Here is a 27,607-nt window from a genome sequence, read left to right on the forward strand (position 1 = left end):
AAGTGCTTTGAGGGAAAGAAGCTGACGAGAAATCCCGGACTGGATTTTGGCTAAACGAATCCGAAATCGAAAACCATGGGGATGTGTATGGATGTTGGCATAGGCATCGGGCATTGAAATGTTGATAATTTCATCGTCAATAGCCGACGGGCGGCAGCTGCTCAGGGAGAGGTGTTTCTCAAGAGCATACAATGACCACCATAGGCTGCTTCTCTCGAGTGCCTCTTTTGGGCATCTCCCCCATGCTCTGTCCGGCTGGCGATGTAGGCCCTTAGCTTGAGCTAGATGAACTGCGTTTGAACACAAGAAATACTTGAGACTAGGACTGTCCAAGCCTTCAGTATAACATGACTATATTGCTGTTAATCACAGGCTCCCAAGTTCATGTGCTAGCGTAACGTTACCATCAATATTAAGGCTCGTATTGCCGTCAAGTTGGAGGGTGGGAGGAGAAGTTTGGTGAGCACTGATAATGACATCTTAAAATAGCGTCCTGCATCTGCTTGGGCTGTTGCAAAAGACACGAGAGATTCTTCTGATAGTATACTTTGAAGACCAGAAGCGTAAATGACATTCCGAAGCGCGTAAAATGCGGCATCGTTTCTCTGTGTTTGAGTACGATAGTGGCCTCGCAAACGAGATTCGAAGGCGGCACGATCAACAATTCCAAGCGACGCCTCCCAACAATTATGGAAGAATGCTTCAGGCTCGAATGTGAGATGACGGTCAACAACGAGGAGAGTAACGGTATGAGCTTACCGTCGACATAGTTGAAAGCTATTGATTCATCAACCTCCTCAATAACAGATACAGCCGACAAGTAATTGTCGCACGAGGAATTCTGAACAAGATCTCTTGTAAAACGTTTTGCAGCTGAAGCAAAGTCTCGGTCTCCAGTGGTATCCCAAACCCACTTCGAGCCTGTCGCTGAACAGATCGAAGTCCATGACCAAGGTTCGTGATATTCCCAAACGGCGTCTTCAGGTACAGTTTCACCGTGCTCATTGATGCAGGTCTGGTCGGAAAAGCCTCTGTCAAAACCAGGGAGTGGCTGACTTGGATGTCTCTGGAGTGTGGTTTCATCGTCGTTCACTGCAGTGTCCAAGGTGATATCGATATTAGTCGCTAGAGCAGAATCCCGTGTCCTTGATGCGTGACCATTGTGAGTCTTTCGTCTCCGACGCTGGGTCGCTGGTGGGTAGATGCATTCTTTACCCAACCTCAGACAGTCTTTACAAGGTGCGCCGCCATTACCTTTTCAAAATCAGTTCAGGGCCATCGAGAACAGTAGAAGTCAAGTAGATCACATCTAACTTTTCTCTGTCGGCAATTGCAACATGCGATTGTCACTCTATCGGTTCTTTGTCGGGGTGAATGTTCCGGCATGTTTCGAGGACTACTCGCCTGAGGATCTCACAGATTCTCACGGTGGAGGGTGGGAGAAGAGAGGCGTGGCGGAGAGAAGAGAGATGTTCATTGTGAGGTTCCGGATGGAAGGACAGGTTGATGGTAAATCACCAAGTAGATTACAAATTTGCAGAGGTTGCTGGACTCCAGTAACTTTGAAGTACCCAAAGGTACCTAGGAAGATTAGGTCAAGTAGATAGCCACAGGGGTAGTGGTAGGCACCAAGTGCCTAAACTTGAGCCCTGATTGGAGCTAATAATACCGTGGTTCAGGTAAGGCACCTGCTTAGACTTGTGACTAATCCAGGTGGCGTTTATGCCCCGGCCTTTGCTCGGGCTCCATGATACAAACCGCGACGCAATATCCAGTACTGACTCCGAATCAAGGCAATAAATGAATTTCCGATGTTGAGAACTTTTCTTTATTTATAATTTATGTATGTATCAAGATACTCTGAAAACACCGAGGCAGACTCAACCTCGTATAATATTAAAACACATTCCAGCCGCATGAAAACGAATGATCCTTGTGGACTACGATAGTACGATCTTCTACCAACACCCACGAGTCTAGTCACCCATCATGGACTCAACGTCGACAAGTGGCACGCATACACCAATGTCGACCGCATCGTCTGCCACGCAAGAGACCAGCACATCCAGCGTTTCTGCCTCTGAAACAACTCCTGTGTCCCGTGTGAAGTCTTTGGACTTTTCTACATTACAACAATTATTCGCCGATTCCTCTTCGTCTCCTTTATGGTATATCTTAACTACGGCAATTCTGCTATCCTTCCACAAGGAAAGGCTTACGGGCGATCTGTGGAGGTATCTGTCCTCCTCTGCTTCTATATCGGAAGAAACCCAAGATCGCAACGAAGACGACCTCCTCGCCATTGCAAGGCGTATCCGTGAATCATGCCTCAAATCTAGTACCCTTGTGGGCTTTCCTAGGGTAAGGACCGTCGCTACTACTTCCGATACTTCTCACGTCAAGCATACGGGCTAACCCATCTCCTTCTTCCAGGCCATTAATGCTCTCTTTTCATTGTCCACATCAATCAGCACCACAAACCCGACACTCTCAAGCACCCTAGCATCCGACACATCATTACGAGCTCCTCTTGACGGGGCCGCAAAGTACGACCGTGGCCTTACGTTCTTCAAACAAATCTACACCAAGCATACATCCCGAGTACTCTCGGCCATGGACAGTACTTCCGGCGGCGATCTCACACATTTTGCGATCAACTGTATCTACGGCGAACTCCTAAGCGAGCACACCATCATCGGCGCCCAGGAGACGGGACTACTTGAATTTGTGTGCTGTCTCGCTGACGGATGCGGCCCACAAGCGAAAGGGTACGTGTGTCATCCTCCCGTGTTTTTAGGAATAACGAGCTAACAGAGATTTTCTCCGGCGTGTGTAGACATTTCTTTGGTTCCTTGAATCTCGGCACAAGCAACGACACACTCCGAATGACGGTGGACCTTACAGAAGAGATAGCACGACAGTTGCGGTTGACGTGTCCGTGGAAAGACCCGGACGTGCGTGAGGAATTTGCGTTTCTGGAAAGAGTTATGCGATCTTGAACATCTCTGTCCCGTTCAGGACCGAGTATTCGCAAATACTTGAAGGACCGAGTGGATGACGAGAGGATCCGTGGGGACTGTTTGTATACCTAACCCCGAGACCTGTCACATTTGGGACGTGTTGTTGTCCGCATGCGATCTGAAAAACGGACCTTGAAGGTCTCCCTGTGAAAAGACCACATTTACAAAAGGACCGATTGGGCGATTACAGTGTGGGGGAAAGGAGATACCACGCGCGATGCTATAGCAGACATACACACCAACAGAGATGCGTTGGACCAGAGATGGTGGTCAGTGGCTCATGCTTAGCAGTGTTATAGTCTCGCCATCTCTCCGCGGTCATCACAGGAAACATCACACCATCGCTACAGATCAGCAAACAGCCGATTGGTTTTCAAGTCATGTTTATCACCGACGAGATGACCACCAACACAGCTGGGACTGTACGAAAACAGACATCAGATAGCGACTTTGATGTCTACTCGGGGTGATATCTAGGCCATGTTCGGCGACGAATGTGGGTGAAAGAAGAGAAGAAGACAAAAGAATGACCGATTGGGTCGGTGGACTGAATGGATCATGTATGATGATAAGGAGTCTTGGTTCTTACGGACAGGGGGTCTAGAGCAGGGAAGAAGGACGATAAGAGACCTGGTCAGAGACAAGTATAATGCGTGACAATATCAGAAGCTCATACTTAGTTTTTCGAGATACACAGAAATGACCGATTGGTTTTTATATCGACCTAGGTAGGTAGTTGACTGGTTTACGAATGCAAGATAATGGTAGTCGAACCCTCTGCTAGACAAGAGTCGAGGTGTTGTTTATCACTGATACAAAGGCGACAAAACGCAGAAGGATGAGTTTGAATCGTGAGTAACTTGCATCGGATAACGACCCTTGTAAATCCATAAGCTTGCTGAACAAGACTACTCCGCAGTTTGTAGCTTTGTACAGTGTTCAGATCCGATGCAAGCCTCGTATAGTTTTACTCGTAGGGGATTTTTGAGTCGGTGGTTTCTTTTCAGCCGCAGCCCGGCCGCTCACCTTTGCGGCTGCAAGGGGGACGATAGTATCAAACCACTTGTGAACGAGTCTATTCTATCAAGAGGCAAAGCAAAGCAAACTTGGTCGGAGTTCCATATGGGGTCTCAGACATACAAGATATCAAATTACTCTGAGCAGTGAGTGTCACGTAACTTGAATTGTATCCGTGCCAAGGGATTGAGACTGTACTGATTGCCAGAGATAAAGGGCGAGGCCAATGCTGTACGAGTAAGGGAGAGGAGGAGGAAGAGTGAGATCAACAGTATGTTCTTCTCATATATGATCTAACGAAGAGAAAGCCCTTGTATCGCAAAAGTATCACAGCACTCCGTGAGGATATACATACGAGCCATTCCCGCACCCGACCACTGTACTCTGTGTGCCAAAGCTTTTTTCTTTCCATCATATTGGATTGTTCCTTAAAACCACCATACCGCCGTGACGAGATACCCTGTGTGGGTCACTTGTATTTCGAACCTAGACCTCCTTGTCTTTCCAGGCTCATAAGATTCAGTCGTAGAGAAGTAGTAGACGGTTAAACCTTTACTGTGCAGGCTCAAAGTACCGTTTGAGAACTTGCTTCTTATTCACCTTTCCCATTGCGTTTCTTTCAATGGAGTCAACAATCTTTAGAATCGAGGGAACTTTGTACGGTGCCATGTCTTCTTTCAAATAACTTCGAAATGTCTTTAGGTCGATTGGTGACTTGTCCTGTTTTTTTTTAAAGGAGAAAGTGTCAGTCCATACCTTTTCAAAAACGACGTGACTGAGAGCGAGAAAAACCACGGTGGGCAAGAAGGCACAACAGGACCAAAAAAAAACCACTCACCGGATCTCGAAGAGTCACCACGGCGGCAACTCTCTGACCCCATTCGACATCCTCGACGCCGACGACGACCACTTCTCTGACCACGTCACCCAACACTTCATTCCCGAGGATCTTCCTCTCGACCTCGAGTGCCGAAATCTTGTACCCACCGGACTTGATCAGGTCGACGCTCTCCCGTCCGAGGATGAAATAAGCACCGTCGGCGTCTCTCTTCGCCACGTCTCCCGTCTTGAACCATCCGTCGTCGGTGAACGACTCTGCCGTCGCCTTTTCACGTTGGAAGTACTCGGCGAAAAGACTCGGCCCCCGGACCTCGATGTTGCCGGCCTCGTCCTGACCGTCCGAGGTGATCACCTTGCCGGTTTCGCTGGTCAATCGAACGTGCACACCGGGCAGAGGCCAGCCGACACTCCCGTCGATCCGCTTCTCGCGTTCCAACCCGCAACTCAACGCCATGCCGATTTCGGTCATGCCGTAACGTTCGAGGAGTTCGTGGCCCGTGATCTCCTCGAACTTGCGTTTCGTCGACACGGGCAGGGCAGCGGACCCACTCACGACCAACCGGAGCGCGTGTGCGCCTCGTCGGGCGGCCGCCTCACATTCGGTACCCCGAATCTTGCCGTCGAAATGGTCGATGAGCCTCGAATAGACGGTCGGCACGGCCATGAACATGGTCGAAGTGCCTCTTTCGGACCACCGGGTCCAGACGACGCTGGGGTCGAATCTGAGGTGCATCTCGACCGTCCCACCGGCCAACAAGGTCGCGGTGAGACCGTTGATGATGCCGTGGACGTGGTGCAGCGGTAGGACGTGGATGAGGTGGTCTTGGCGGCTGTACTTCCACGCGTCGACGAGAGATTGGGCCTGGAAGGTGATGGTCTCGTGAGTACTCACGCAGCCCTTGGGTCGGGACGTCGTGCCGGACGTGTAGATGATGAGGGCTCGGCGGGACAGAGAGAACGCGTTGGTGAATTTGGGCAGCAGCGAGGTCGAGCGGCCGCCGCTGGGCGGGGCTTGAGAGAAGGGGGTGATGGTGATTAAAGGAATTGTCGGTGCTTGCTCGCGGAGACCGGCTTCGAATTTGGAGAACGACGGGTGAAGGATGATTAATGAAGGGCCGGAGTCGGAGATTGTGTATTGTAACTCTTTGAGCGGGTGTGATGTGCCTGTACACACACATTGTCTGTTAGTATTGGAATACGGTGGCGTCCAGGGTTCAAGATCCACCTACACAAAGGTACAGAGATGGCTCCGGATGCCCAGATCGCCCATTGCGTGACTACATAGTCATACCCCGAGGGTGTGAGGAAAGCCACGCGAGGCTCCTCCCCCACGGGGCCAGGAGGCTGGAGAAATTGCTCGATCTGTGCTTTAAAGATGGCCACATCGTTCAACAACTCCGAGTACGTGAAGCTCTGATTCCGCGTCTTGTCGATGATGGCCGGTTTATGGGGTTCCGCCAGAGCGTGTGACCTGGCCTGCAGAAAAAGAGGAAGTTCTGGTATTGAGATGTCAAGGTGTGGTTTCGACGATTGTGATTGCGAGCTTAGAGATCGTATCCGGGTCTGGAACTGGAAGTCCGACGGGAGTGACCACCTGCTGCTGGCACGTTGTGGGACAATGGGAGACTCTGTGGCCATCATTTTGACGACGACGTAGTATATGACTGTATTGTTGTACACTGAATGTAGTAGAAGCGAGTATTTGTGCCGGTAGTGTCGCGTTGACGGACGGCGAGAGGGCGAAAGGCGGCGCCATTGTCAAGGTATTAATACCCCGTATACGGGCCCAGCGAAATTTGCTGGGGATGCCAAAAATGGACAGCTTTGCCCCCAACGAGGCTCAAAATGAATATGGTCCGACGCGCGAATCAATTTGGGCAATCGAGAAAGGGTCGATCGAAGTGCCGGCAGATCATGGGAGTTGGGCAAAGATCCAGAGGTCGAGGGCAGGGCAGAGATTGCGTTCGGTGATTCTTTTAGGGACCGAGACGAGGGTATATTCCGAACTCCGCAAGGCTGCACGAGGCTGAGGGATGAAGTGATCGTTGATAATCAATCGCGCAGTGTCCGTATGATCTATGAACAGAAATCTCATTGTTCCAGCTCAGTAACCTCTTCCTTTCTTTCTTTTGTCCTGTTCTGTTTTTCTCGTGTATTCTCGTGATAAGGAAACATATTGTCGCACATCGTCATCAATACCTCTCTGTGCCGTGCTCGCAAAATCGCCCATCAAATGATATCCTGAAGTTCAAGCGCTAATCATAACAGTCTTTGCAGTCATCATGCTATATCAATGTGAGTAGTGCCCTTCTCAAATTCTGCCTATCACCCAATAGACTTGTCAACAAATTTCCCTTTGCCATTGATAAATCTGGCATCCAACTCGATTGTCGATATATCGTATTGTACGCCTCGCTCTTGGCCCGTCAAACACCATCCAACATATCGTCGCATCACATCAAAACCATCCCGGAAAACTTGATGCTCTCTTGGTATATTCAATATTGATCAAACAACAGATCCAGTCCGTATTTCTCTTCCTCCTCAAAAGGGTCTTGGGCAGCGACATAGCCGTCCAACCTGAACTTTCTTTCCTCTCTTCGCTCGTGCCGTGAACGTTGTTCTTGTCGACAATGCTTACACCATCGCTCTTTTTCCAGCACACCTTCGAATCCGAAGCTGTGCATGTACATCCTTCGAGGAGCACTCGCTATCCAGCAGGGAGCACATCGAGCCTCTCGTCTGCCGTCCGGTGGTGGAATCTGATCGAGTGCTTTCCAGCCCCGGTCGACCTTTTTTGGTGGAGGCATGAATGGCGACGCCGGTTTGCCAGTTTTGCTCGCTCTCCATTCCCGAAACGCGGCTCTTCGATTCGAGCCCGGCCCAATCCAGATGAAGCCGAATCTGGCCAGGATCCTGCTTCTCGCGGCCCTGGTCTCCCTCTTGGCCTGACGTTTACGGCATTTGATCTCCCTTCGAAATCGCCATTTGTCAAACGCATCGACAACCTTTCGCTCCAGCCCACTGATCTCCATTTCATCGAGATCCTCTTCCCGACGGGCTTTCTGCTCCATCTCAAAACAGGTCACGCATCCCCACCAGAGTTCGAACGCAAAGGTGCCGCAAGCAGCACACACACCCACGTCTTCCGGCGGATTGACCAGACTTTGACCCTGGAACACCCAGCGACGGACCCGTTTGCCCCTGCTGACGATTTTCGCGGTATCGCTCCTTTTGACCCAGTTCTCCTTCCACCATGACCCTTCCACGTCACGGTACCTCCGCATGCAGTCTTTGCACATTCTATTGTGGGCGGATTTGGCGCCCAGGCCGGTCCCACGGGTGCTCATGCGCTCGACAAAGTTCCACACCGGTTTCAACTGCAGGCAAGCGTAGCATCGCAACTCTTTGGCGGGGCGTTCGACCAGTCGAAAGTCAAACGCGTCGTGCAGCAATTCCCACAGATGCCCGAATCGGTTTCGGGGGTAGAGAGTCCTGTAGGCTCGAAATTGTCGAACCTCATCTTCGAGATATTGCTGCACCAACTTGTCGCGGACACGCCGGATCTTGTCTGGCGTGAGCAAGGCGTGCATCGCACGACATGTCTGACGTAGGGCGAGCAATGTGTCGAAATTCAGGTACTTGGTGGCGATGGCGTAGTGCAGATCGGTTGACAGTATGTCGAGGAACGGACTGTGGTTCCGGCTACCTTCTGATGACCTTCGGATTATCGGGATAGACACCGCCTCCAGGAATCTAGTTGATGTTCGACGGAGCGTCGTGGCGGCATTTTGAGCCTTGGAGGGGGCAAGTTGCTGATTGTCGTATGCGCTTGTAGCTGTCACACCCTCAGAGACTTGGACCGATGATGAATCTTTGACATTTTTGCCTCGCAGAAACATGTCGTGATCCAGCATGTTCCAAACCGCGACAGAGAGACAAGCAAAAATAACAACTTTATCAATGATCCAGATGATTTGACGGGTGAATTACTGTGAGGCTGAAAAGTAACGATGTTGAGTGTCCGTACTCGTCGAGTCGTCGTGTCGGGCCGGACTTTCGTAGACAAAAAGATCAACGACCGAGATAATGTCTATTTCAATCGAGATGTTTTTGAGGATCATACCAGCAACTTTACAGGAGTGGCCAGGATTGAAATCCCCATTCCAGAGATTGTTGATGTCTGGGATGTGGTTGATAACGATGGCGGGGTTTTGGGTTTGTAGCGAGAAAGACAAGAAAGTCGGAGAGATCAGACAGTCAGGCTGCCAATGTATGTGTGATGGGATGATCACTGCATGTGACACCATTTGTTGAATCTAACACTACGAATAGGTAAGGTCCTTACTCCGTACAAAAAACAGGGATGGGCGGGATTCATCAGCCGCCAGCGACAAAGGCAGCAGGGGTTGTTGTAGGAGAGTGACTTCAGCCTAATGAAAAGATACGGAGTAAGTCTGTCAAATCACTTGTCAGATCTAGGCACTGCCTCAATTCATCAGCCACATCTTCATCTTCGAATACAGTCAATACTCTCTGATTCAGTCCTACTCATCATTTTATAGGTAACGGGTTGACGCAAATACATAGAGACATGAAACAACAAGGAACAAGGAAAAAAAAAGACTGTCGCTCTTCATCTAATCGTATGATTAATGGTATCGGTCGTCGCACATGTAAATACCTGACCTATACGGAGCGCCTTCTCCTTCAGAATGCAATGCTTCAATCGCTGTGCAAAAGGCAAAGGACACAGAGCCCATCGTACAAATACAGTACACTAGGTCATGGAAACAGACATTTCAAAATCGGCTGGCCTTGCTTCCTTTCTGAAAACCTTTCTTCATATCAAGACTTGTTCGAGAAGGCCGATGATTTCGTTCTCCAAAGGTTCCGAGTCAGATGAATGCCAAAAAGCATGTATAAATACGTAGTAGACACGAATCTCGTAAAACAAGAGAGCTTTCTCTACATCATGGACATCAATGAATTTTGAGCATATGCCTACATCAAGTCAGTTTAGGTTTTTTGGTTTATTGGCGACTCTGTGTAGTTGACTTACCATGGGCTTGATATCGGGGTGAGGTACGGCTTCGAACTGGTGGTATTCAAGCTTCAACTCGGGACCAAGGTTGATGTATGCACCCTTGTTCTCTGTGCTGTCACAGTATTTGGGCGCCGAGAATACTAGAGATGTGTCAGTGAACAGACCTAATGTTGTCGTTGTCATTGGAACGGTCAAACGTACCTGTAATGCACTTCCCGTCGTGCTCGACTTCGTATCCATCCATTCGAACCTCATGACTTCGAATGACAGCCTCAAGGCCGTTGATCTCACAGAACTTCTTCGTCACATCGGGTCCAAATTGCAGCCCTACTCCTCGCTTGCTGGGTCCTCTTCCGTTTTCTGGCTGGGGGTCTGTCCAGAGCATCTCCATCATCAAGCCTTGCTGACCAGGTTGTCGTTGCGTATGCCTGTCGAGTTTGCGGATGTCATCGAGGGTGATCTTATCATCCGAGAACAATCCACCGTGAAGAGTGAGATACTTCTTGCCGATCAAGGTGGCCAAGGGTAGAGCGGAGAACGACTCTGAGAACAACTTGAACGTCTTTTCGTTGTACTTCGCCTTGCATTCGCCTTCGAAACCGTACACACGGTTCATGTCGTCGGTTTCGTGGTTGCCACGATTCAGGAAGAACGAAGACGGCCGCAGCCACTTGTAGGCATATAGAAGCAGCGCGATCTCTGTTGACCAGGAACCGCGGTCCACAAAGTCACCATTGAACAGATAGGCATGCTTGTCGGATGGGTAACCATTGAGTCGGAAGATCTCCAGCAAATCGAAGTATTGCCCATGAGTGTCACCGCAGACAGTCAACTTCGTGTCCGGAGCCACTTCCGTTTCCACCATTGTTGGCTCGTCATAGACAATGTCTCTCACTGCCTTGATAATCTGGAAGACGTATTTCCGGTGTATTTTCTTGCCGTTCTTGAACCTTTCGATCATATCATCAATGAACTCTTGCGTCATTTCGTCTTTTAACCGGACGCCGTCGTATCCTTCATCCACGACCATGGAGTCGATATCGAGACCTTCGAACGCTGACGGAGGATCTGACACTTCGATGGCCTTAAGGAACTGTATCTTCTTGACCAGCTTTTCGCATTCGGCTAGCTTCAGCTTGGCCTCTTTATTGTTGGGCTCCTTTCGAACCACCGTCTTGAAATCTCGCAGGGCATCTTGGGAGTTGAGTATGGCGGTGTTCGCGATCGCACGTCTCCAGTATGCCTATATGGACATCGTTAGACCATACTTTGGTGAGTCTAGTATCTGGCCTACCTTGATGTAGTTTTTATCGAGTTCAATGGCCTTTGTGGCGTCTGCTATCGCGTAGCCATAAGCCTCAAGCTTAATATTGGCCTGAGCTCTATTGCAGTAAAAGGATGGTTCGCCGTCGTATTTGTCTATTGCTTTTGTGTAGTAGTCAATGGCAGTGGGCCAGTCATGTTCGGAAAAGGCTTTGTTGCCCTTGTTCTTGAGGGCCACTGCTTCGGCCTTGTCGTTGGTGGAATTCATGGCCATGGAGAGAACCGCCGGCAAACCTCAGGGAAGAAAAGAGAGGTGAAAGCAAATAATTAAACAAGTACTCGAATTGTTATCGAGTCATTCCGTGTAATTCAGTCTAGGTTTGAGAGGAGATCGACAAGTTATTAAACTGCTCGTGTGCACTTTTTGGCCCGGTGGTCGAGAACTTTCCAACTGCGGCAAAAATGTGTCGTCCTGCACCAGCCTCGTCCTCCGATGCGTTCAGCCTTACCGCTCATTATTGGGGTGGCGAAGATCTCTCGCTTCACATCTCCGACTTTCCATTCCCGGTGCGCGTTTCCTTCATGTCCAAAACTTCAATACCTTCTAGACTCGCCATCGACGCTCTTAATTTCTATAATTTCTATTAAGCCACACTTCTCACGCTCGACACGCTTTCTGAGCTCCTAATTTGAGCGTCTTGCATCTCACCCTCCTGTGCAACACCAAGGAAACCATCGTAGTCAGGACACCAACATGGCGAATCGAGGGAGTCGCAATCGAGCATGCATGGTTTGTTCCATTGTTCAGAGTGGCAGTGTACGTCTTCTCATACTCCTTTCTTGATGCGCAATTCACTGATTAGCTTTCTCAGGAATTCTTTCGCAACGGCTGCCCAAATTGCGAAGAGCTCCTCACCCTTCGAAACTCACAAGATGCCATTCAAGAATGCACATCCCAAGTTTTTGAAGGCTTGATTTCAATGACTGATCCCAAGACATCGTGGGTCGCAAAATGGCAACGCCTGACGAACTATGTCCCTGGAATATACGCGACAAAAGTCGTGGGTCAATTGCCGCAGGAAATCATCGATGGAATGGAAGACCAAGGCATCAAATACATCCCTAGGGATGGCACATCTGTCGAGGACGAAATTGCTGCGTGATGAGAAGTTCCAAGCGCCACCAACCTCACGACTCCGAAGCGTATCCTGGATATGGGAAATTGTCACAGTCACTCCACATCCTCAATGAATGATTTAGATTGGAAACAGCAAGAAAAAAGATCCCGACCGCACTGGTGAGAAGTCTCCGTTGACTTCTTTCTTCACCTACCGAGCTTCTCTCCACGATTCGAAAGTACCATCGGGGAGAGCATCGCTAAGTCACCAAGCAGTTTAAAAGGATCAACGACGAGAACTGCGGGAGGTATTGAATTGTTGCGATCGCATTGCTGATTATGCTCAGCATGCTGACAGCATTGTAAAATATGACATTTTGTTATTAACATGAAAGGGTCATGGCAAAGGGCGATGGCTTTGCTTTTCTACTCCATAACGCCTGACCTAGGCAGGTCACACATCCCGGTCAATCCTGTTCAAACAAAGCGCTTTTATAGCGACTTGGCCAACTTTTCGAGAGAGTCAAGCAGAATGTCTGCGTGATGTTTCTGGAAGATAAGCATGGGGCGGAGTCTGACTGCCGAGGCACCGCTGCCACCGATGTTGATACCCAAGGTCTTAGCCTTGAGCAGGAACTCATCACGCTTCGGGTTGTCGAAAGCGATAAATGTTCCTTGGCCTTGTCCTCGCAGGTTTTGGAATTGCTGTGGGTATTTCTGGGCCAGAGTCTCGATACCAGCATACAGGTAGTCACCGACCATGGCTGTATTCTCGACCAAGTTCAACCGTTCGATCTCGTTGATGATTGAGCGGAAGAGCAGCGCCCTCGCCGGGTCACCCATCCACGTATTGAATTGACGATACTATAGATGTTGTCAGTAATCAGAATGGACAATTTTCACTTTTGAGCACTCACCGGCTTGTTGGGTCTCAGCTCTGGGTTGCCAAAGTAGTAACCGGCTGTCTGAGCTTTCTTTGAGAATGTGACGATATCCGGAGGGTCCTGCAGGTTCCAGTGGTCGTGTGCCCAGAATTTACCCGTTGCACCCACACCGGTTTGCACCTCATCCACGATCAGCAGGACATCGTACTTTCGTGTGATTTCCCGCAGACCCCTGAAGAAGGCTGGGCTTGCATGGTTGTCACCACCCTCAGACTGGACCGGCTCAATGACGACCGCCGCCACAGGGTTGTGGAAATTCTTGATGATCTCCTCCGCTTCCTCGAGACAGCGCTTCTCCTCGGCCTCGTTCTCCTTTACGTGCTCGTTCAGGGGATACTTGAGGCTTGGGAATGGTGCCTGAGGCCAATCGAATGCTGGAATGTCCATCTTGTGAATTGGCTTGCTTCGGGTCGTGGAGAGACTGCCGAACAGACGTCCATGGAAACCGGTCTTGAAAGACATTATACTCAATTGCGGAGCGCCAGGTGCCGCATTGTTCATGCTGCTTTCGATCTCGGCGTCGGTGAATTCGACGTGCGCTCCACCACGTTGTTGCTGGCGCTTCCACATGAATGCGGCCTTGTATGCGGTCTCGTTGGCATCGGAGCCAGACATTCCCGTGAACACCTGGTTGAGGCCACGCGGGGCCACCTTAAGGATACCCGTCTCGAGGATACTAGCCCAGTCGTGCTGAGGGAAGTTGCCGAGCGCAGGCCTATTGACGATCGCGGACACCATTTCTGGCGACATCGCGGTCTTGACGAGCGATGGGTTTGAGTATCCCACAGGGATTGATGCAATCTGGGCGTATACATCGAGTAGCACGTTCCCATCCAGATCAGCGATATAGTTGCCGTAGCTGTGTTGGTAGTTCGCCATCATGTTAAGAGATCGAGTGTCGAATACTTTGTGTAGTTCAGCAATGGCCTTTTTGGCATTGGGGCCCGGAATGGCCGTCTTGACGGTAGGTCCAGCGGGCTCGTCGGGGAAGAATGGTGTCTCGGTGCTCGAGGAGTCGACCGATGCGGCAGCGGCAGCGCCATGTCGGGAGGATGTACTTGATGTATAGCGCAGAGAGGAGCGTGCTGGTTGTTGGGCCGCCAGGCGGGTAAGAGGGCGCAGGCTGCGCGAGGAGCGGAAGAGGGTGGCCATTTTTGTAGATTGGATGTGAATCAAGGAGAGGGGAAGGGGGTAGAAGAGGAGTCTGCAAAGTCCTTTATACATTCATTGAAACTATTAGTACTCTGTAGTCGGTCAAGTACTTTGCAGTCTGTATGGAGGATATCACGAATCCCGGGCCGGTTGCACCGGTTGATAGTATGCAGAGTGACCGGCAAGATGGTGCGGAGTAGTCCGTATAGGAAGCTCATCAAGGACGTACGTGGGGTAAGGCCTAACACGCCTCCAAGGGTTCACTAAAAGCCATTAGCTCTCGGGATACCTTCTATTCAAAGACATGCCCTCTTAGGCTTAGCTCCCTGCTCTTGCTGCGCGTGGGTGCTGCCAATTTACGCGCAGAACATGTGACGGCAGCACCAGATTAATAGATGCTTTCATTCATCCAAACTCAACCCAACTCGAAAGACAAAATCTTGACTCTCGGAACCCACAACCGTGTCTTCCAATGCTGTGACAAGAACAACGATCCTCTCAGAGCATGACAGTGACCTCTTGACAACTTCCTTCCGTTTGGACCCCTCGTATGCGAGCCATATTGCCTGGCCGACCCCAGTCGAAGCGGCAGGCTCTCAGTACTGCTCATTGGGATGGCCTTCGTCTTGTTGTGAGTCTTACCTGAACCTGGGTATCCCCGTCTTTAGTCTAATCCCCGAGTGCAGGCCTACATTTCTGGCAACGCTGCCATCATCCTCACCGGGCCCCAGTCTATTGTTCAAACGATATATGTCGACACCGTTGATTCCCTCGTTGCGATAACAATCGATGAAGCTACCGGGCGGATAGCCCTCTGCGGTACCGAACATGTCTATATCTATCGGCCGGTCGGAAGAGATGAGGGCGTTCTGCGGTGGGCACAGGTTCACGAGCTGACGCATACGAAAGAACTTCGAGTGAACTCGTTGTCCTGGGGCTCTTCAGAAGAACTCCTGATCGGCGGCTCAAGGCTTGTTCTTTGGTTCATTCCCGAGTCCGGCTCACCGAGGGCCCTCTGGGAGGAAGAGTTGGCGTATCCGGTGGCCCTTGCATACATTTCTCCCGACAGCAGCCTCATCGCGTCGGTGGGGCAGCATGATAGACTGGTCAAGATTTGGCGACGACTTTCATACGAAGCAGAAAGTGCAAGATTTGATGTCTCATACCTCCCACACCCGGCCGCCGTTACGAACCTGCATTGGCGAAAACCATGGTACCTCGAACAGAATCTGGACAATTTACTCTATACATTCTGCTCTGACAGTCATGTCCGGGCGTGGACTATGTTCGACCCGCATGCCCTGTCCGTCTTGCAACAGGTGGGAGATGTCGATATGAATGCTTCGATACAGCCCCGCAGGCTCAGTGTAAATTCCATGAGTACGAAGCGCTATGCATTCATCATCGATAGTCGTGATTTCTCCGCAGCCACGGAACAAGCCGTGCGTTCGTCGAGCCCAGGCGCTAGGGATCACGCTCTCGAACATCTCATCGAGATAGCCAACCGCAGTCCGGAGATATGTATTGTCCTTGATGGACTGGGCCACATGTCTGTGTGGGGTCTAGAGAATGCTGGCTACAAGAACAAAATTCCTTCAGTCTTTCATGTTTCACACGTGGATGGGATGAATATTCATGTCCCTCAGTTGAGTGACCCCTTGGAAGACTATGTTCAGTTCTGTATCTTTGCTGGTGGCACCACACGCTCGTCCCTGTCATTATTACTCCATTCATTTGCGGGTGACATCGATTGGTATGACAGCCCCATCACGCATCTTTTCGACACCGCCATAAGGCATGATCGAACCCGGCTAATATCATCTCTTGCCGGCCATGGCGCTCCTATACACCGCATTGCTCGCAATGTTGCCGGGAACATCATCTTGTCTGCGACTGAAGAAGGCCAGGCTAGTGTTTGGCAGAATGGGGCAAACGACAAAACTGCCCCTTTGCTGCGTCGCAGCTCATTCGCCATCGGAGCCGATATCACGGATGCAATCGTCATGTCTCGAGGAAGATATGCAGTAGTCTTGACTACTCACAGCCTAGAATTGTGGGATGTTCAGCATGCGAAAGCGAAGCGTCTGGGTGCACTCGAAATCGACCCGAAGCACATACCAGAACGCATAACTCAGAGTCGAGTTGCTGGTGAGAGGGCCTTGACCAGTCGTGTGATTGTGGGCTACTTTCGAGATAGCACGGCTGAGGCTTGGGAATTCCTCCTTCCCGTTGGGGGTGGCATCTCGAACAGAAAGCCCGGATTTCAAGAAATCATAAGAGCTCTTGGAGATATAAAGTTGCATGTTCAGAACCGATTCCGGTCCAGGATTTCGATCTGTGACAATATGAACACCAACGACCGGCCTATTGATCCGCAAACACTTAGTGCTATGGGATATGCTGCAGCATTAGCCAAGGATGACACCATTGAGATGGTCAAGTCCCAAGAAGAACCGGACTCAAATAAGCCTCGTCTATTCTCAGGGGTTTCTTTTGAGACTAGAATTCCGAACCCAAAAGCTATGAGTGCAAGTGGATACGGCAAGGTTGTCCTGGTCAACGATGATAGTAGCAACCTGAGTATCTGGGACGCCAAAACAGGTTCTTGGGAATACCAACACGAGCTAGACGGCACTGACACTATCAAGACGTTTGCATGGGCAGTCTCGCCACAAGGTCAAGCTCTCCTCGCTGTTTGCTTCGATTACCATATTGTCGTCCTCTCTCAAGTCAGGTATTCCTATCCGACGCACGAGAATGCCTGGGTCGACCTTCGACATATCCGCATACGAGATTTTGCCACATATCGCATTGGAGATTTGTGCTGGTTAAGGAGTGGTGACCTGGTTGTAGGATCGGGTATTCAATTGTTGGTGTTCAAAGGTTACGCAAGAAGTCACCACAATGAAAACGCCAAACCACTCCAGGACATCCAGAAACGGGCCTCTCCCGAGTCTATATTCCCCGTCATGTCTGTGACCAATTCTCTTCTGCCCGTTTTTCACCCGCTGATGATTTCGTTGTTCTCGGCTGTTGGAGGTTTAGCGACCTGCAGAAACATCATGGTCCGGCTCAATCAGGAATTGAAATATTTCACCGAAGGTGACACCTTGTCTAGTTTCCTAGACTTTCACCTGGAGGACTTGGGCCAGAGAAGTGTGGAGGCAGAATTCAATGACGGCATAGACCTTGTCATGAACGGCGTTAATGGACAGGTGGATGATCAAGCCATATCGGATGTTACGGACAGTCTAATTGAAAAACTGAAGCAACATGAGTTGTGGCAACTTGGCAACGAATCTCAGACCATATTGATCGAACAGATATCGGTGTACTCGGAACTGGAGAAACAGGAACGATCTATCGATGACAATGCTCGACGTTATCTTCAAGCCTTGTATAGCTCGGACGAATCTGGTGTACCCTGGAGTGCGATTTTATTTGCATCCCGGAGTACGTCTCAAGAAGTTCTAGTTGACCTTGTTACCCGGTTTTATGGTGGAAAACTTACTTGGGAGGCTGCACGAAAGTCAGGAATATTCTGCTGGCTAACCGACGCAGAAGCTTTGCAACAGCAAATGGAGAATGTTGGCCGTGCAGAATTTACCAAACATGAGGATCGAAACCCTGTGGATAGTTCATTGTACTATCTTGCACTTCGCAAGAAGAACGTTCTTCAGGGCCTATGGCGCATGGCGATTGGAGTTCGAGAGAAGGAGAATACTCTCAAACTGCTGGCCAATAACTTCAACGATCCCAAATGGAAGTCGACAGCATTGAAGAATGCATATGCACTTCTCAGCAAACGACGATTCCAATATGCAGCAGCATTCTTCCTTCTTGGCGACGGTCTGTGGGACGCAGTGAATGTGTGTATTCACCAAGTCAAAGATCTCCAGCTCGCTATCGCCATTGCTCGAGTATACGGGTCAGGTCAAGATTCGGCATTGACCAGACTTCTCGAACAGACAGTTTTGTCACGAGCAGTCGAAAGCGAACACGGTAGATGGATGGCCAGCTGGGCGTTTTCGCTACTTGGTCAAACAGAAGAGGCAATCCGAGTTCTTGTGCATCCTGTTCATACTGTGGTTGGGAAAGACCTGGACAAGACCGACGGCTCGATGGTTGGATCACTGAGTTACACTGCCAATGATCCTCTCTTGTCAATTCTTTATACTCAACTACGCGCCGACTTTGTAAAAATGAATAAGTGGCGAGACATCATCGACCCGCAAGACGAATGGTCGTTTGTTATGCGATGTGTACGGCAGTATATGCGGATGGGCTGTGACGTACTTGCACTTGGGCTGGTCCGAGATTGGGAGTTTGTCTCGGAAAGTCAAGTGGTGGCGCCGACTCAAGATCAAGAAGCCGACAAGGTGTCTCCCAAGGTCCAGTTACAAAGACGAAAGACATTTTTCGACCTAGAAAAGGAAGAGGATGAGGCCAACATGCCCAAAGCAAAGGCTCAGCAAACCGAGAAGAAGCCAGCCCCTACACAGTTTGTTGAACCGAGCGTTGACAGTCTGTTGGATAACTTTGGATTCTGATAGAGACAATGTATGCAGTACAGAGGACGATGTTTTGTACTTTTAGTATAATCAATATATCACATCTTGACAATTCTGTGCTTTGAGATGTCTGTGTCTGTCTTGATACCCCGTATCATTTGCTTCATGGCATACATCGCTCCGGAGAAATGTCAATCCGATCCGGTACCAAGGGGAAATCTTTGAGGCTGTTTTTAATCTCTCTACACATACTCCGTCCCACCTACACAACAACCATCGTCGCAGCAAGGTACTTGCGAGCAGGATACACATCCGCTCCTCTTTGACCCTTCTAGAACAGAGACTGTCATGTACTGCACGTGTATCTTGTGAAGGAAGGCCTTGAACTCTGGTGAGTTTAACTCGACACGCTTTTTACTTTTCGCTCGCACTTTGTCAGCTGTTCTCCTTTTCACTTTTACACACAATCTCACCCTCAGTCTCGTATCAAATCTCTATGATTCGAATCATGGCTTTCGATTCCCTTCACAAGCACAGTGTCAGGACCTTGTACTGGTATCATTATCACATTTGTTCTCCAGTTTCGATCCTCGATCCTCGATCCTTCGAGTCAATCCGCATTCAACGTCCGCTCTGTTCCTGAAACCCCTGTCTCCCATCACCAACTACGGTCGTGTTCCCATTTGACACCTTTGAACGACGACGACCACCTTTCTCAACCATAAATATCCGTGTTGGTGTCATCGACACTGACATCACTTGTTTGCGCACTCTCACCCTCGACCTCATCACAACCACCGCCGGTCGACATTGTCTTCACTACTTGTGGAACTGGCCGGATCAACTCTCTCCTGCTTTCTTACGACGCATCTACCGGTGGTCTCTGTGTTGTCCGTGTCTGCGTTTGTGATTGGGAGCGAACAGAAAAAGTCCTTGTCTATTTCTTCATTCCAAGTGTCATTGTCATTTTGAATTGGTGGTTGATGAGATTCTGATTTCGATACCGGGTCCCGCGCAAGTGCCGGTGCCAGTGCTTGTGTCAAGGAATCTTTGGCTGGACTCGGAGATGTGATTGTGATTTTTGGGACTGGAGGAGCCAAAGGCCGAGTCTCGACGGTGGTGGTGGTGGTGGTGGTGGTGGCAGGGGCCCTCGTCTCCTGACGGTGAGTATCCCCGTGTGTATGCATGTCCGCGTCTGTGTCTGTGTGTGGATGCGGATGAGGATGAGGACGCAGACGCAGGTCAAGGTCGGATTCGGTGGTCATGAGCCGTGGAATGCATGGCAAGGGTTTGTTGACGTTTAGCATTCCAGCAACTGTCGTTCGTTTTGGGTTCCTTGCAACGTTGATCGATGGCTGGGTAATGTCGAAGGGACCATCTGTGCGAGTACGAGTCCTGGTATGCCGATGACGAGTCATGTTCGAGATCAAGTTCATTCCCTTGACCTTCTTGACGAGTTTGTTTTTGGAAAAGGCAAGGTTGGCTTTGTCGTGGTTATTGTCTTGTTTCGTATTTGTTGTCTTGTTGCTCGGCCCGGCTTCGGTCCTCGACTCTGCCACCGAGTCGATGTGAGCACTGCCTCGTGCCGTGTTTTGGCTGGGTATGGCCTCGACATCCATCTCCATGCTCTCATATGGTAAGGTGGTTGCAGAAGTGCCCTTCGTCACTCCTTCTATCTTGGTCTCGTTCTTGGTCTGAGCACTCAAAAATAATCGATAACTGTCGAGGGTATCGTCGTCAAGACTCTCGCTCGAGACGTTTCGGATCTCTCCTGTTCGACTGACTCGCCATTTCGGCTTCTTTGTCTTTTTGATGGTGGCTGTCAACTTGTTGTTGTTATTGGAAGGACCCGTGTTGGAGGTTGAAGTTGAGATTGAATCCAACCCTGATTCCGAGGTGGTAGTAATAGGGTTTGGACCCTTTGAAGGCGAGGACGATGCTGATGCTGATCCTGATGCTGATGATGAATTTACAGATCCGACATCATCCCAAGAGACCCCCCCAAGAATGTATGATTGATTCGTCGTCGTCGGCTCTGCATACTCGAAATCCCCCCACATGTCAAAATCATCATCATTACCTCCACGGATGACACGAAACACTCCGCCACATCGACCTGCCTCCCGACGACGTTGACGACGAGTTTGAGTGGTCATGTCGGCGGTCAAGGCACCCGTCAAGAAGCGAGAATGAGGGTGGCCATGATCACGAAGAACCACAGGAACATCATTGACAAAGTCAAAGGAAGATACCTCTTGAGCCATGGTCGTCAGATTGATCCCCCTCGATACGATGACACCTTTGGAACTTGATCTGAAAACACAGCTACGAGTTATGGTCAGACAGAGTTCAAGCTGGGGAACCTTTTTGAGAGTCAAAAGAAGAGAGATACATATGATGTTCCTAAAAATCAAGCGTATGTGTCCCAAACATGTATGTCGACATGTTTACATGTTGATTGTGCACTAAACTCGCACTACAATACAATACACGACACTGCACTGTGTGCCTTCACTCATCAGTGTCGTGTCGGGTTGTAACAAACAACTGTCTTGCAGGTATATTCACATCAAGGACATACAATGAGACACAGCTGGCAAGACAACGGAGGCTAGCAACGACGGCAACGAGACAACATCAACACCAACATACGTGAAGTACGTGGCATACACCGGCCGATGCCTACAGCAGAGGTGAAGGGTGGTGTCGGCAGTGATGTTGGAATGTGATGGGTATTCTTACTGACAGCAGGGGGACTCCTATCGATCAGGATAGACACTAATACTTATCACCGAATGACACTCGGGAACAAGAACGAGAGTGGACATTTATTCCAACATTGAGTACATACACGTGTCTCGCGTTTGGCCAGAAGTTCCTTTCCTTTCCCCTCCATCCACAGCCTTGCCGTAGTCGAAACTAGCTAGACTTTGCTCCACTCCAGCCCAGTATTACCACATCACCGTGGATTGTGGTACTTCAATCGTGAATAGTATAGTATACAATAAGGGGCTTAACAACTGCCCAGTGATTCTTCAATCATTTCTTTCCGAACTCATGCATGGTCAGAGTGTATCATCAAGACGTAGCCGACCCGCTCAGCGAGACGAACATCTAGATATCCAAGTCCCAAAATCAAAGTCATCCACATTACTTACTCTCCCTTATGCTTCCTCTTCATCAACACCTTTGCCAAAGGGTTCTTGGCCTTGAACCTCAAAAAAGTGGCAAAGTACACGACGGCATAATTGAAACCGACAAATGCACAAAATATGCCGAAGTCGCGCCACTTGTGTGAATAGTACACGCTGAACCCGTGTCCGAACTGGTCACCGTTGGCGTACTGACAAAACTCGCAGAGCCCGTCGGATGCCACTTGGACGTAACCCCCCGCCTGACGAATGTAGGGTTCGACGTATGATTGACATGTTTGACCTGGTGGAGCGGGCTGTAGAATAATAGTCAGTACAACGGCGGCGGCAAAGTAATATCACGAATAAACTACTTACAAAACGTGCATATTCGCCTTGATTGCAGCGTACAGGTTGATCGTGGATAATGACCTGTGTGACCAAAAAGATTGGTGTCAGCCTCGGCCTCGTTCTGTGCCAAACACAAAAAAAAGAGCACGAAAGCATCGAATCTTACACTCAGCATCGCTTCGAGCAGGTAGTGGAAGGGTGTAAGCCAGTACATCCAGGAGCGCCAGAACTCGGGCAGTTGTTGTGGTGGCACAACAACACCACAGAAACTCACGACGAACAAGAAGAAAACCGGCACGAGCAGACTGGCCAGTAACTCGTTGGGTGAGAAGGCGGCGATAGCCTGTCCGAAACTGACATAGTACAATTCGAACAAGCATATACAGAGGTACAAGAAGCCCGAAGTGAAACTCGTCGTGGAGTGACGGTAGCCTTGGAACCCGAACCACCAGCAGCAGTAGTACACCGTTCCCGCGACGATGGAGTAGGGAATCTCGGCGAGGACGGCACCCGTGGTCCACGCCACCCAGCTGTAGATCTTTGCGTTGTTTTCGCGAGACTGGAAGATGTTTCGAGAGTTGAGAAAGACCGGTTGGAGTTGTTGGATCAGGGGAGGCGAGATGGTGAGGGTCATGAAGACGGCAAAGAGACGAGATTGGAAATCGATCGTGGCGTATCCGAGGTGGTAGAACGTGAACGTCGTAAAGAGACCAGTGAGGACGTGGAGCATGAATTTGCCGATGATGTAGTTTGGGGTGCGCTAGGGAGACAGAAGTGTCAGCCAGGGTAATGTAAGTGAGAATCTCAATCAACGACCTTTCCGCTTTTCAATGACCTTGGGCGATGACTTTGTGCGGGCATGTAACATCGGACCATATCACAAACAATACAATCGTTGCGTGGTATGTTACATTATATCGGGGATTGATCATAGGTTGGAAGTGTCCGAACTTACCCAATACGAGACAAATGATCTCCTTACCACGGCGACAACTTGCGTGGAGAGTGGCATCGCATATTCCCTGTCGTCTCTGATGTTCTGGCTCTGTTCGGCGCTTTTCCTTCGTTCGATCATCTCGGAGACTTCATCGGATCGGGATCTATGGTTTTTGCTTTGTTCCCAGACATCCCCCCAGTCTTTACCTTTGTAATTCGGGTCGCCTGCACCGATGACTTCGAGCATATATTCTGCTGGATTCGCGTCTGGTGGGCATTTCCGACCGCCATTCTCTTCAAAGTATCTGATGAGATCCTGCGAATCGTTGCCAAGAGGTCCATGATAGACCACTCGTCCACCAGATTTGAGCAGAATGAGTTCATCAAAGTCTTCGAACAAGACCGCAGAAGGCTGGTGGATGGTGCAGAGGATGGCTTGTCCGGCGTCGGCCAGTTTCCGTAGGAATCTGACGATATTGAAAGCGGCTCCAGAGTCGAGGCCAGAAGTTGGCTCATCCAAGAACATAAGAAGCTCGGGTTTACTGGCCAATTCGACGCCGATGGTCAGACGTTTTCGCTGCTCTTGGTTGAGACCTTCACCAATACGGCCGATAGTGGCACCGGCAATGTCTCGCATTTCCAGCAAATCAATGATTGTTTCGCAATAGGCGTACTTTTCCTCCACGGACACTTCTCGTGGTTGTCGTAGGAGGGCTGAGAATCGTAATGCCTCCCTTACAGTAGATGTTGGTTCGTGGACGTCCATCTGTTCCGCGAAGCCAGTGGCGCGCTGGAAGGATTTGGGCAATGGTCGACCGTCAACTAGAAACTCGCCGGTCACGGTTCCAAACTTGATACGCTGTGCTAATGCATTAAGCAAAGTTGTCTTGCCTGCTCCACTTGCGCCCATCAGTGCAGTGAGCTTTCCGGGACGGACGTAACCCTGGACATTTTGTAGTAACTGTCGCTCGCCCTTTTCGTAGGGAATCACATAGTTGACGTCACGGAAAGTGTAGACAGTCTCATTCTTTGCGACATTTTTCAAGGTCGAGTCTTCTTTTCTGGAGTTGGTACTGTCGCTGCTGTCGCTGGTTGGATCCCTGATCTTCTCAGCGGCGGTTGGGCTGTGGCTACCTGTAGCTGTCTCTTCATCTCCGTTGCTGTTCTTCTCACGCCCACCGGTCTGAATTGACTCTTCCACCTTCTTAGGGACTTGACCACGTTTGAAAACAGTAATGGCTCCACCGCCAGCATTTGGTTTCATGATCTCCATACCAAAAGCCGTGACTGCAAGGAAGAAAAGAAAGAATGCCCAGAGGAAACCAAAATTTCTCCACAGGTGGGCGCGAGTGTATTTGAATGATTGCTGAATATATCGGGCACCATCCACTGAGGTTCTCCCTGGCTGGCTTCCTGCCAACGCGCATGATTGATATTGAGGTCTAGCATCCGGGCCTTGGGGAACGAGGTATGGTGGTGTACAGCTCATGGTCAGTCCAGTAAACTCATTCGCCATTAAGCTTTCAAATCCGAATTGTACCCAATTCAAGAACCGCAACCAAGCGAACCACGGCTTCATTTGAGCGGGAGCTGAGACGCATTAATGAAATGATAGAATCGCAGAGGACGGTGTACTCACGAATTAGATAGCCCGTGTACACGACTAGTATTTGTATCGAAACACCAGTAAATCGGGTAGCGTCATCGAGCGTTTTACATAAAGCTGAGATTGATCTAAAGAAAGCATAGGTGGTCATGGTTACTGTCCAAATGATGAGACACGAGATGAAGAACTGTGAGGCCGATGCAGCAAGCTATAACAGATGTCAGTAGATGAAAGGCAAGTATATCGATGGTCACTTACTCCTCCCATCCAATAGATAATGACATTGAATAAGAAAACCTGGATGGCGACAAGAGGTACATCGACGACTGTTTGTGCGATGGCGTAGGCAGCAGGCCGGTAGAAGGAGAATGATTTGTGCTTAAGTAGGATCGGTTTCGATGAAAAGGCGGCCGTCATCTCTGCAAGAGCAAGTAGAGCATTGAAGAGAAGAACAAAAAATATTACACCACCGCGAGGAAAGGCACCAGCGGCGCTTTTGGGCAGCTGAAAGAACAGACTGCCCACGATAAGACCCTTTGCCGGATTAGCAGACTTCAGTGTTCGGGTCAGAAAGTAAACAGTACCTGGAAAACAATACCTCCCCATTTACCATACAAAGAAGCCTTGTCACCCACCATGACCATAAACTGGCGCTGTGTGCAAGCAATGACTTGCTTGTGGAATGGAATGGTGTAATTCTTTCTTTGATTCTTCTTCGACCTATTCTCAAGACGTTCTTGCTTTTGCTGCTCAAGCTGTGCTTCAAAATCTCTGATATCTTCGAGATTGCGTTGATACGCCTCACTTTTGCGATACAGTGCAGCGAATTCATCCGCGTTACGAGGGATGCGATCCTCCCAGCCCTTGCGTATTGATCTCGCATGTTCGTCGGTAACAGAGGTGAGGAAATCGGCAGTCGTCCATCGTTCGGGACATTCGAAACCCAGATCGCGAAAGTATTTTCTGGCGCTATCAGAGGATCCATAGTAGAGACACTTTCCTTGGTCGATAAGGAGGACTTTATCCACCAGTTCGTACAGAGATTCGCCAGCCTGGTAAAGAGAGACTGCAGTCGAGGTATGAGCCATGTTAGTCAGAGTCCGGATAGACTGAACGTATTCCAGTGCGGTACTAGCGTCAAGGCCACGACTCGAGTTATCCCATCCTTGAACCGATGCTCTTGTGATCATTGCTTCAGCAATGCTGACCCGCTTCTTTTCACCTCCAGAGACCCCGCGAACAAATTCGTCACCGACCTTTGTTCCCAGGGTGTGTTCGATCCAGAACAACTTAGTGACCACGCGGAGGAATTCTGCCATGTAGTCCGCACGAGACTCTCCTTCTAACCGTGATTCTTTCCCAGGAGTCCTGCATTTCAAAGCGAACAGCAAGGTACGTTTGACCGTCAGAGTGGCATAGTGAAGATCATCCTCGGGGTTGTAGATGACTTCTCCCCGGAAGTCTTTCTTCATCCGCTTTGCATCTGTGCCACCGTACGTCACATCTCCTTCGACGGACTCATAGCCTTCTCGCTGATTGCAGAATGCTTTGAGGAAGGTTGAACAACCCGAGCCGGGCCTTCCTAGAACCAGTAACATCTCCCCGGGTCGAACGCACCCGTCGAAACTACTGAGAAGCTCTCGAACAGGAGGTTTTCCAGACGCAGCTTTAGCGCCTCTCGTGAACAACATCTTGATCATGCGAGGCAAACCAAGGAAAATGTCGCCGACTGTAGGCTGGAGGCTCGCACCCAACCCGACACCCTTCACGGTCAAGTTCCGGAAGACGACGCCACTGTGTCGAGTCTTCTCTTCCTCGCTGTTCTGTTGCCGAGCTTGGCCGAACATTCGGGACATCAACCGTTCAATCTCGTCATTTTCCTCTTGCATCTCCGCATTCGACTTTCCAGAGGCGCTCGTTCGCCGCTTAGACAGAACTCTGAACAGATCATCTTCGGTTTGAATACTCTTCCTTGTGGTTAATTGCGGTCGGCTTTCCTGAGTGGGAGCTGTTTTGATTGGCTCAAATCGCGAGTCCGTCCTGTCTATTGGTGAGTGCTCGGTTGAAACGGTGCTTGACGACGAGCTGGAAACACTGTGGTGTTGTGTGTGACTGGATTCCGGGTCATTAGTGACAGAGTGAGACCCGGGCGATGAAACAGAATCGGCAGCTGTGGCATTGTCCGTCGTGACCATTCGGTAGGCGGACGTGCTCGTAGAGGGCATAGAACTGGGCTCTCCTTCCATGTTCGACAGGTACAATAGCAATACCAGATATCAGAGCCGGGGTGTATCCGGAGTAGGCAGAGACATTAGTGTTAGCGGTAAGTGTGGATGAAATCCAATGTCGAGTTCCCAGCTGAACCAAAAGACAAAGACTTGAAAGAATGATATACGACAATGAGAGGGATCAAAGCTCTATTCAAACACTCAAGCTCTCACCTGATTAATTGAGGAAGACGGAAGGAGGAATATTGAAACTAGAAGAAAAAGGACAGCCTGCGGGATTAACACATGTACCTTTGAAAGTAACACGACGGTTCCGAAGGAAACCCAGATACATGATGGTAAAGTCCGAGTTACGTGCATATTGGCTGGTCCCATCGCAGTAGGAATTGCAAGGATGATGGAGGTTCGTGCATGCGACAACAATCAATCAAGCGGAATCTATGA

At 49.8% G+C, this 27,607-nt stretch overlaps 7 protein-coding genes across 9 annotated transcripts; 1 reads left to right on the forward strand and 6 right to left on the reverse strand.

Annotated features, from left to right (window-relative positions):
• Nucleotides 1-4,408: 4,408 nt before the first annotated feature.
• On the reverse strand, nt 4,409-6,635 carry PV06_10168 (uncharacterized protein). The gene is made up of 3 exons (XM_016411690.1): nt 6,107-6,635; nt 4,876-6,041; nt 4,409-4,757 (listed from the first exon to the last, which is right to left on the reverse strand). The coding sequence occupies exons 1-3, from the start codon at nt 6,516-6,518 to the stop codon at nt 4,590-4,592; spliced, it is 1,746 nt and encodes a 581-aa protein (XP_016257731.1). The 5' UTR covers nt 6,519-6,635; the 3' UTR covers nt 4,409-4,589.
• Nucleotides 6,636-7,375: 740 nt separating this feature from the next.
• On the reverse strand, nt 7,376-8,794 carry PV06_10169 (uncharacterized protein; the record flags this gene model as incomplete). Its single annotated transcript, XM_016411691.1, has 1 exon — nt 7,376-8,794. The coding sequence occupies one exon, from the start codon at nt 8,792-8,794 to the stop codon at nt 7,376-7,378; it is 1,419 nt and encodes a 472-aa protein (XP_016257732.1).
• A 1,051-nt stretch (nt 8,795-9,845) lies between these two features.
• PV06_10170 (uncharacterized protein) lies at nt 9,846-11,461 on the reverse strand (the record flags this gene model as incomplete). Its single annotated transcript, XM_016411692.1, has 4 exons — nt 9,846-9,881; nt 9,940-10,064; nt 10,126-11,167; nt 11,219-11,461. 4 exons carry the CDS (start codon nt 11,459-11,461, stop codon nt 9,846-9,848), a joined length of 1,446 nt encoding a protein of 481 aa, XP_016257733.1.
• Nucleotides 11,462-12,659: 1,198 nt separating this feature from the next.
• On the reverse strand, nt 12,660-14,545 carry PV06_10171 (4-aminobutyrate aminotransferase). Its single transcript, XM_016411693.1, has 2 exons — nt 13,222-14,545; nt 12,660-13,168 (listed from the first exon to the last, which is right to left on the reverse strand). The coding sequence occupies exons 1-2, from the start codon at nt 14,470-14,472 to the stop codon at nt 12,797-12,799; spliced, it is 1,623 nt and encodes a 540-aa protein (XP_016257734.1). The 5' UTR covers nt 14,473-14,545; the 3' UTR covers nt 12,660-12,796.
• A 274-nt stretch (nt 14,546-14,819) lies between these two features.
• PV06_10172 (uncharacterized protein) lies at nt 14,820-19,910 on the forward strand. Its single transcript, XM_016411694.1, has 2 exons — nt 14,820-15,031; nt 15,087-19,910. Exons 1-2 carry the CDS (start codon nt 14,951-14,953, stop codon nt 18,948-18,950), a joined length of 3,945 nt encoding a protein of 1,314 aa, XP_016257735.1. The 5' UTR covers nt 14,820-14,950; the 3' UTR covers nt 18,951-19,910.
• PV06_10173 (uncharacterized protein) lies at nt 19,700-21,175 on the reverse strand (the record flags this gene model as incomplete). The annotated part of the gene is made up of 1 exon (XM_016411695.1): nt 19,700-21,175. One exon carries the CDS (start codon nt 21,173-21,175, stop codon nt 19,700-19,702), a length of 1,476 nt encoding a protein of 491 aa, XP_016257736.1.
• Nucleotides 21,176-21,726: 551 nt separating this feature from the next.
• On the reverse strand, nt 21,727-27,554 carry PV06_10174. 3 transcript variants are annotated; one of them, XM_016411696.1, is made up of 7 exons: nt 25,520-27,554; nt 25,194-25,469; nt 24,969-25,143; nt 23,349-24,919; nt 22,560-23,153; nt 22,421-22,474; nt 21,727-22,359 (listed from the first exon to the last, which is right to left on the reverse strand). In XM_016411696.1, exons 1-7 carry the CDS (start codon nt 27,179-27,181, stop codon nt 22,066-22,068), a joined length of 4,626 nt encoding a protein of 1,541 aa, XP_016257737.1. In that variant the 5' UTR covers nt 27,182-27,554; the 3' UTR covers nt 21,727-22,065. The 3 variants fall into 3 exon arrangements, with proteins under 3 accessions (XP_016257737.1, XP_016257738.1, XP_016257739.1); XM_016411697.1 differs by having other exon boundaries at nt 22,421-23,153; XM_016411698.1 differs by having other exon boundaries at nt 22,560-24,919.
• Between the last annotated feature and the right edge of the window lie 53 nt (nt 27,555-27,607).

Source organism: Exophiala oligosperma (genome assembly GCF_000835515.1).
Source record: "Exophiala oligosperma strain CBS 72588 unplaced genomic scaffold supercont1.12, whole genome shotgun sequence".
Lineage (NCBI taxonomy): Eukaryota > Fungi > Ascomycota > Eurotiomycetes > Chaetothyriales > Herpotrichiellaceae > Exophiala > Exophiala oligosperma.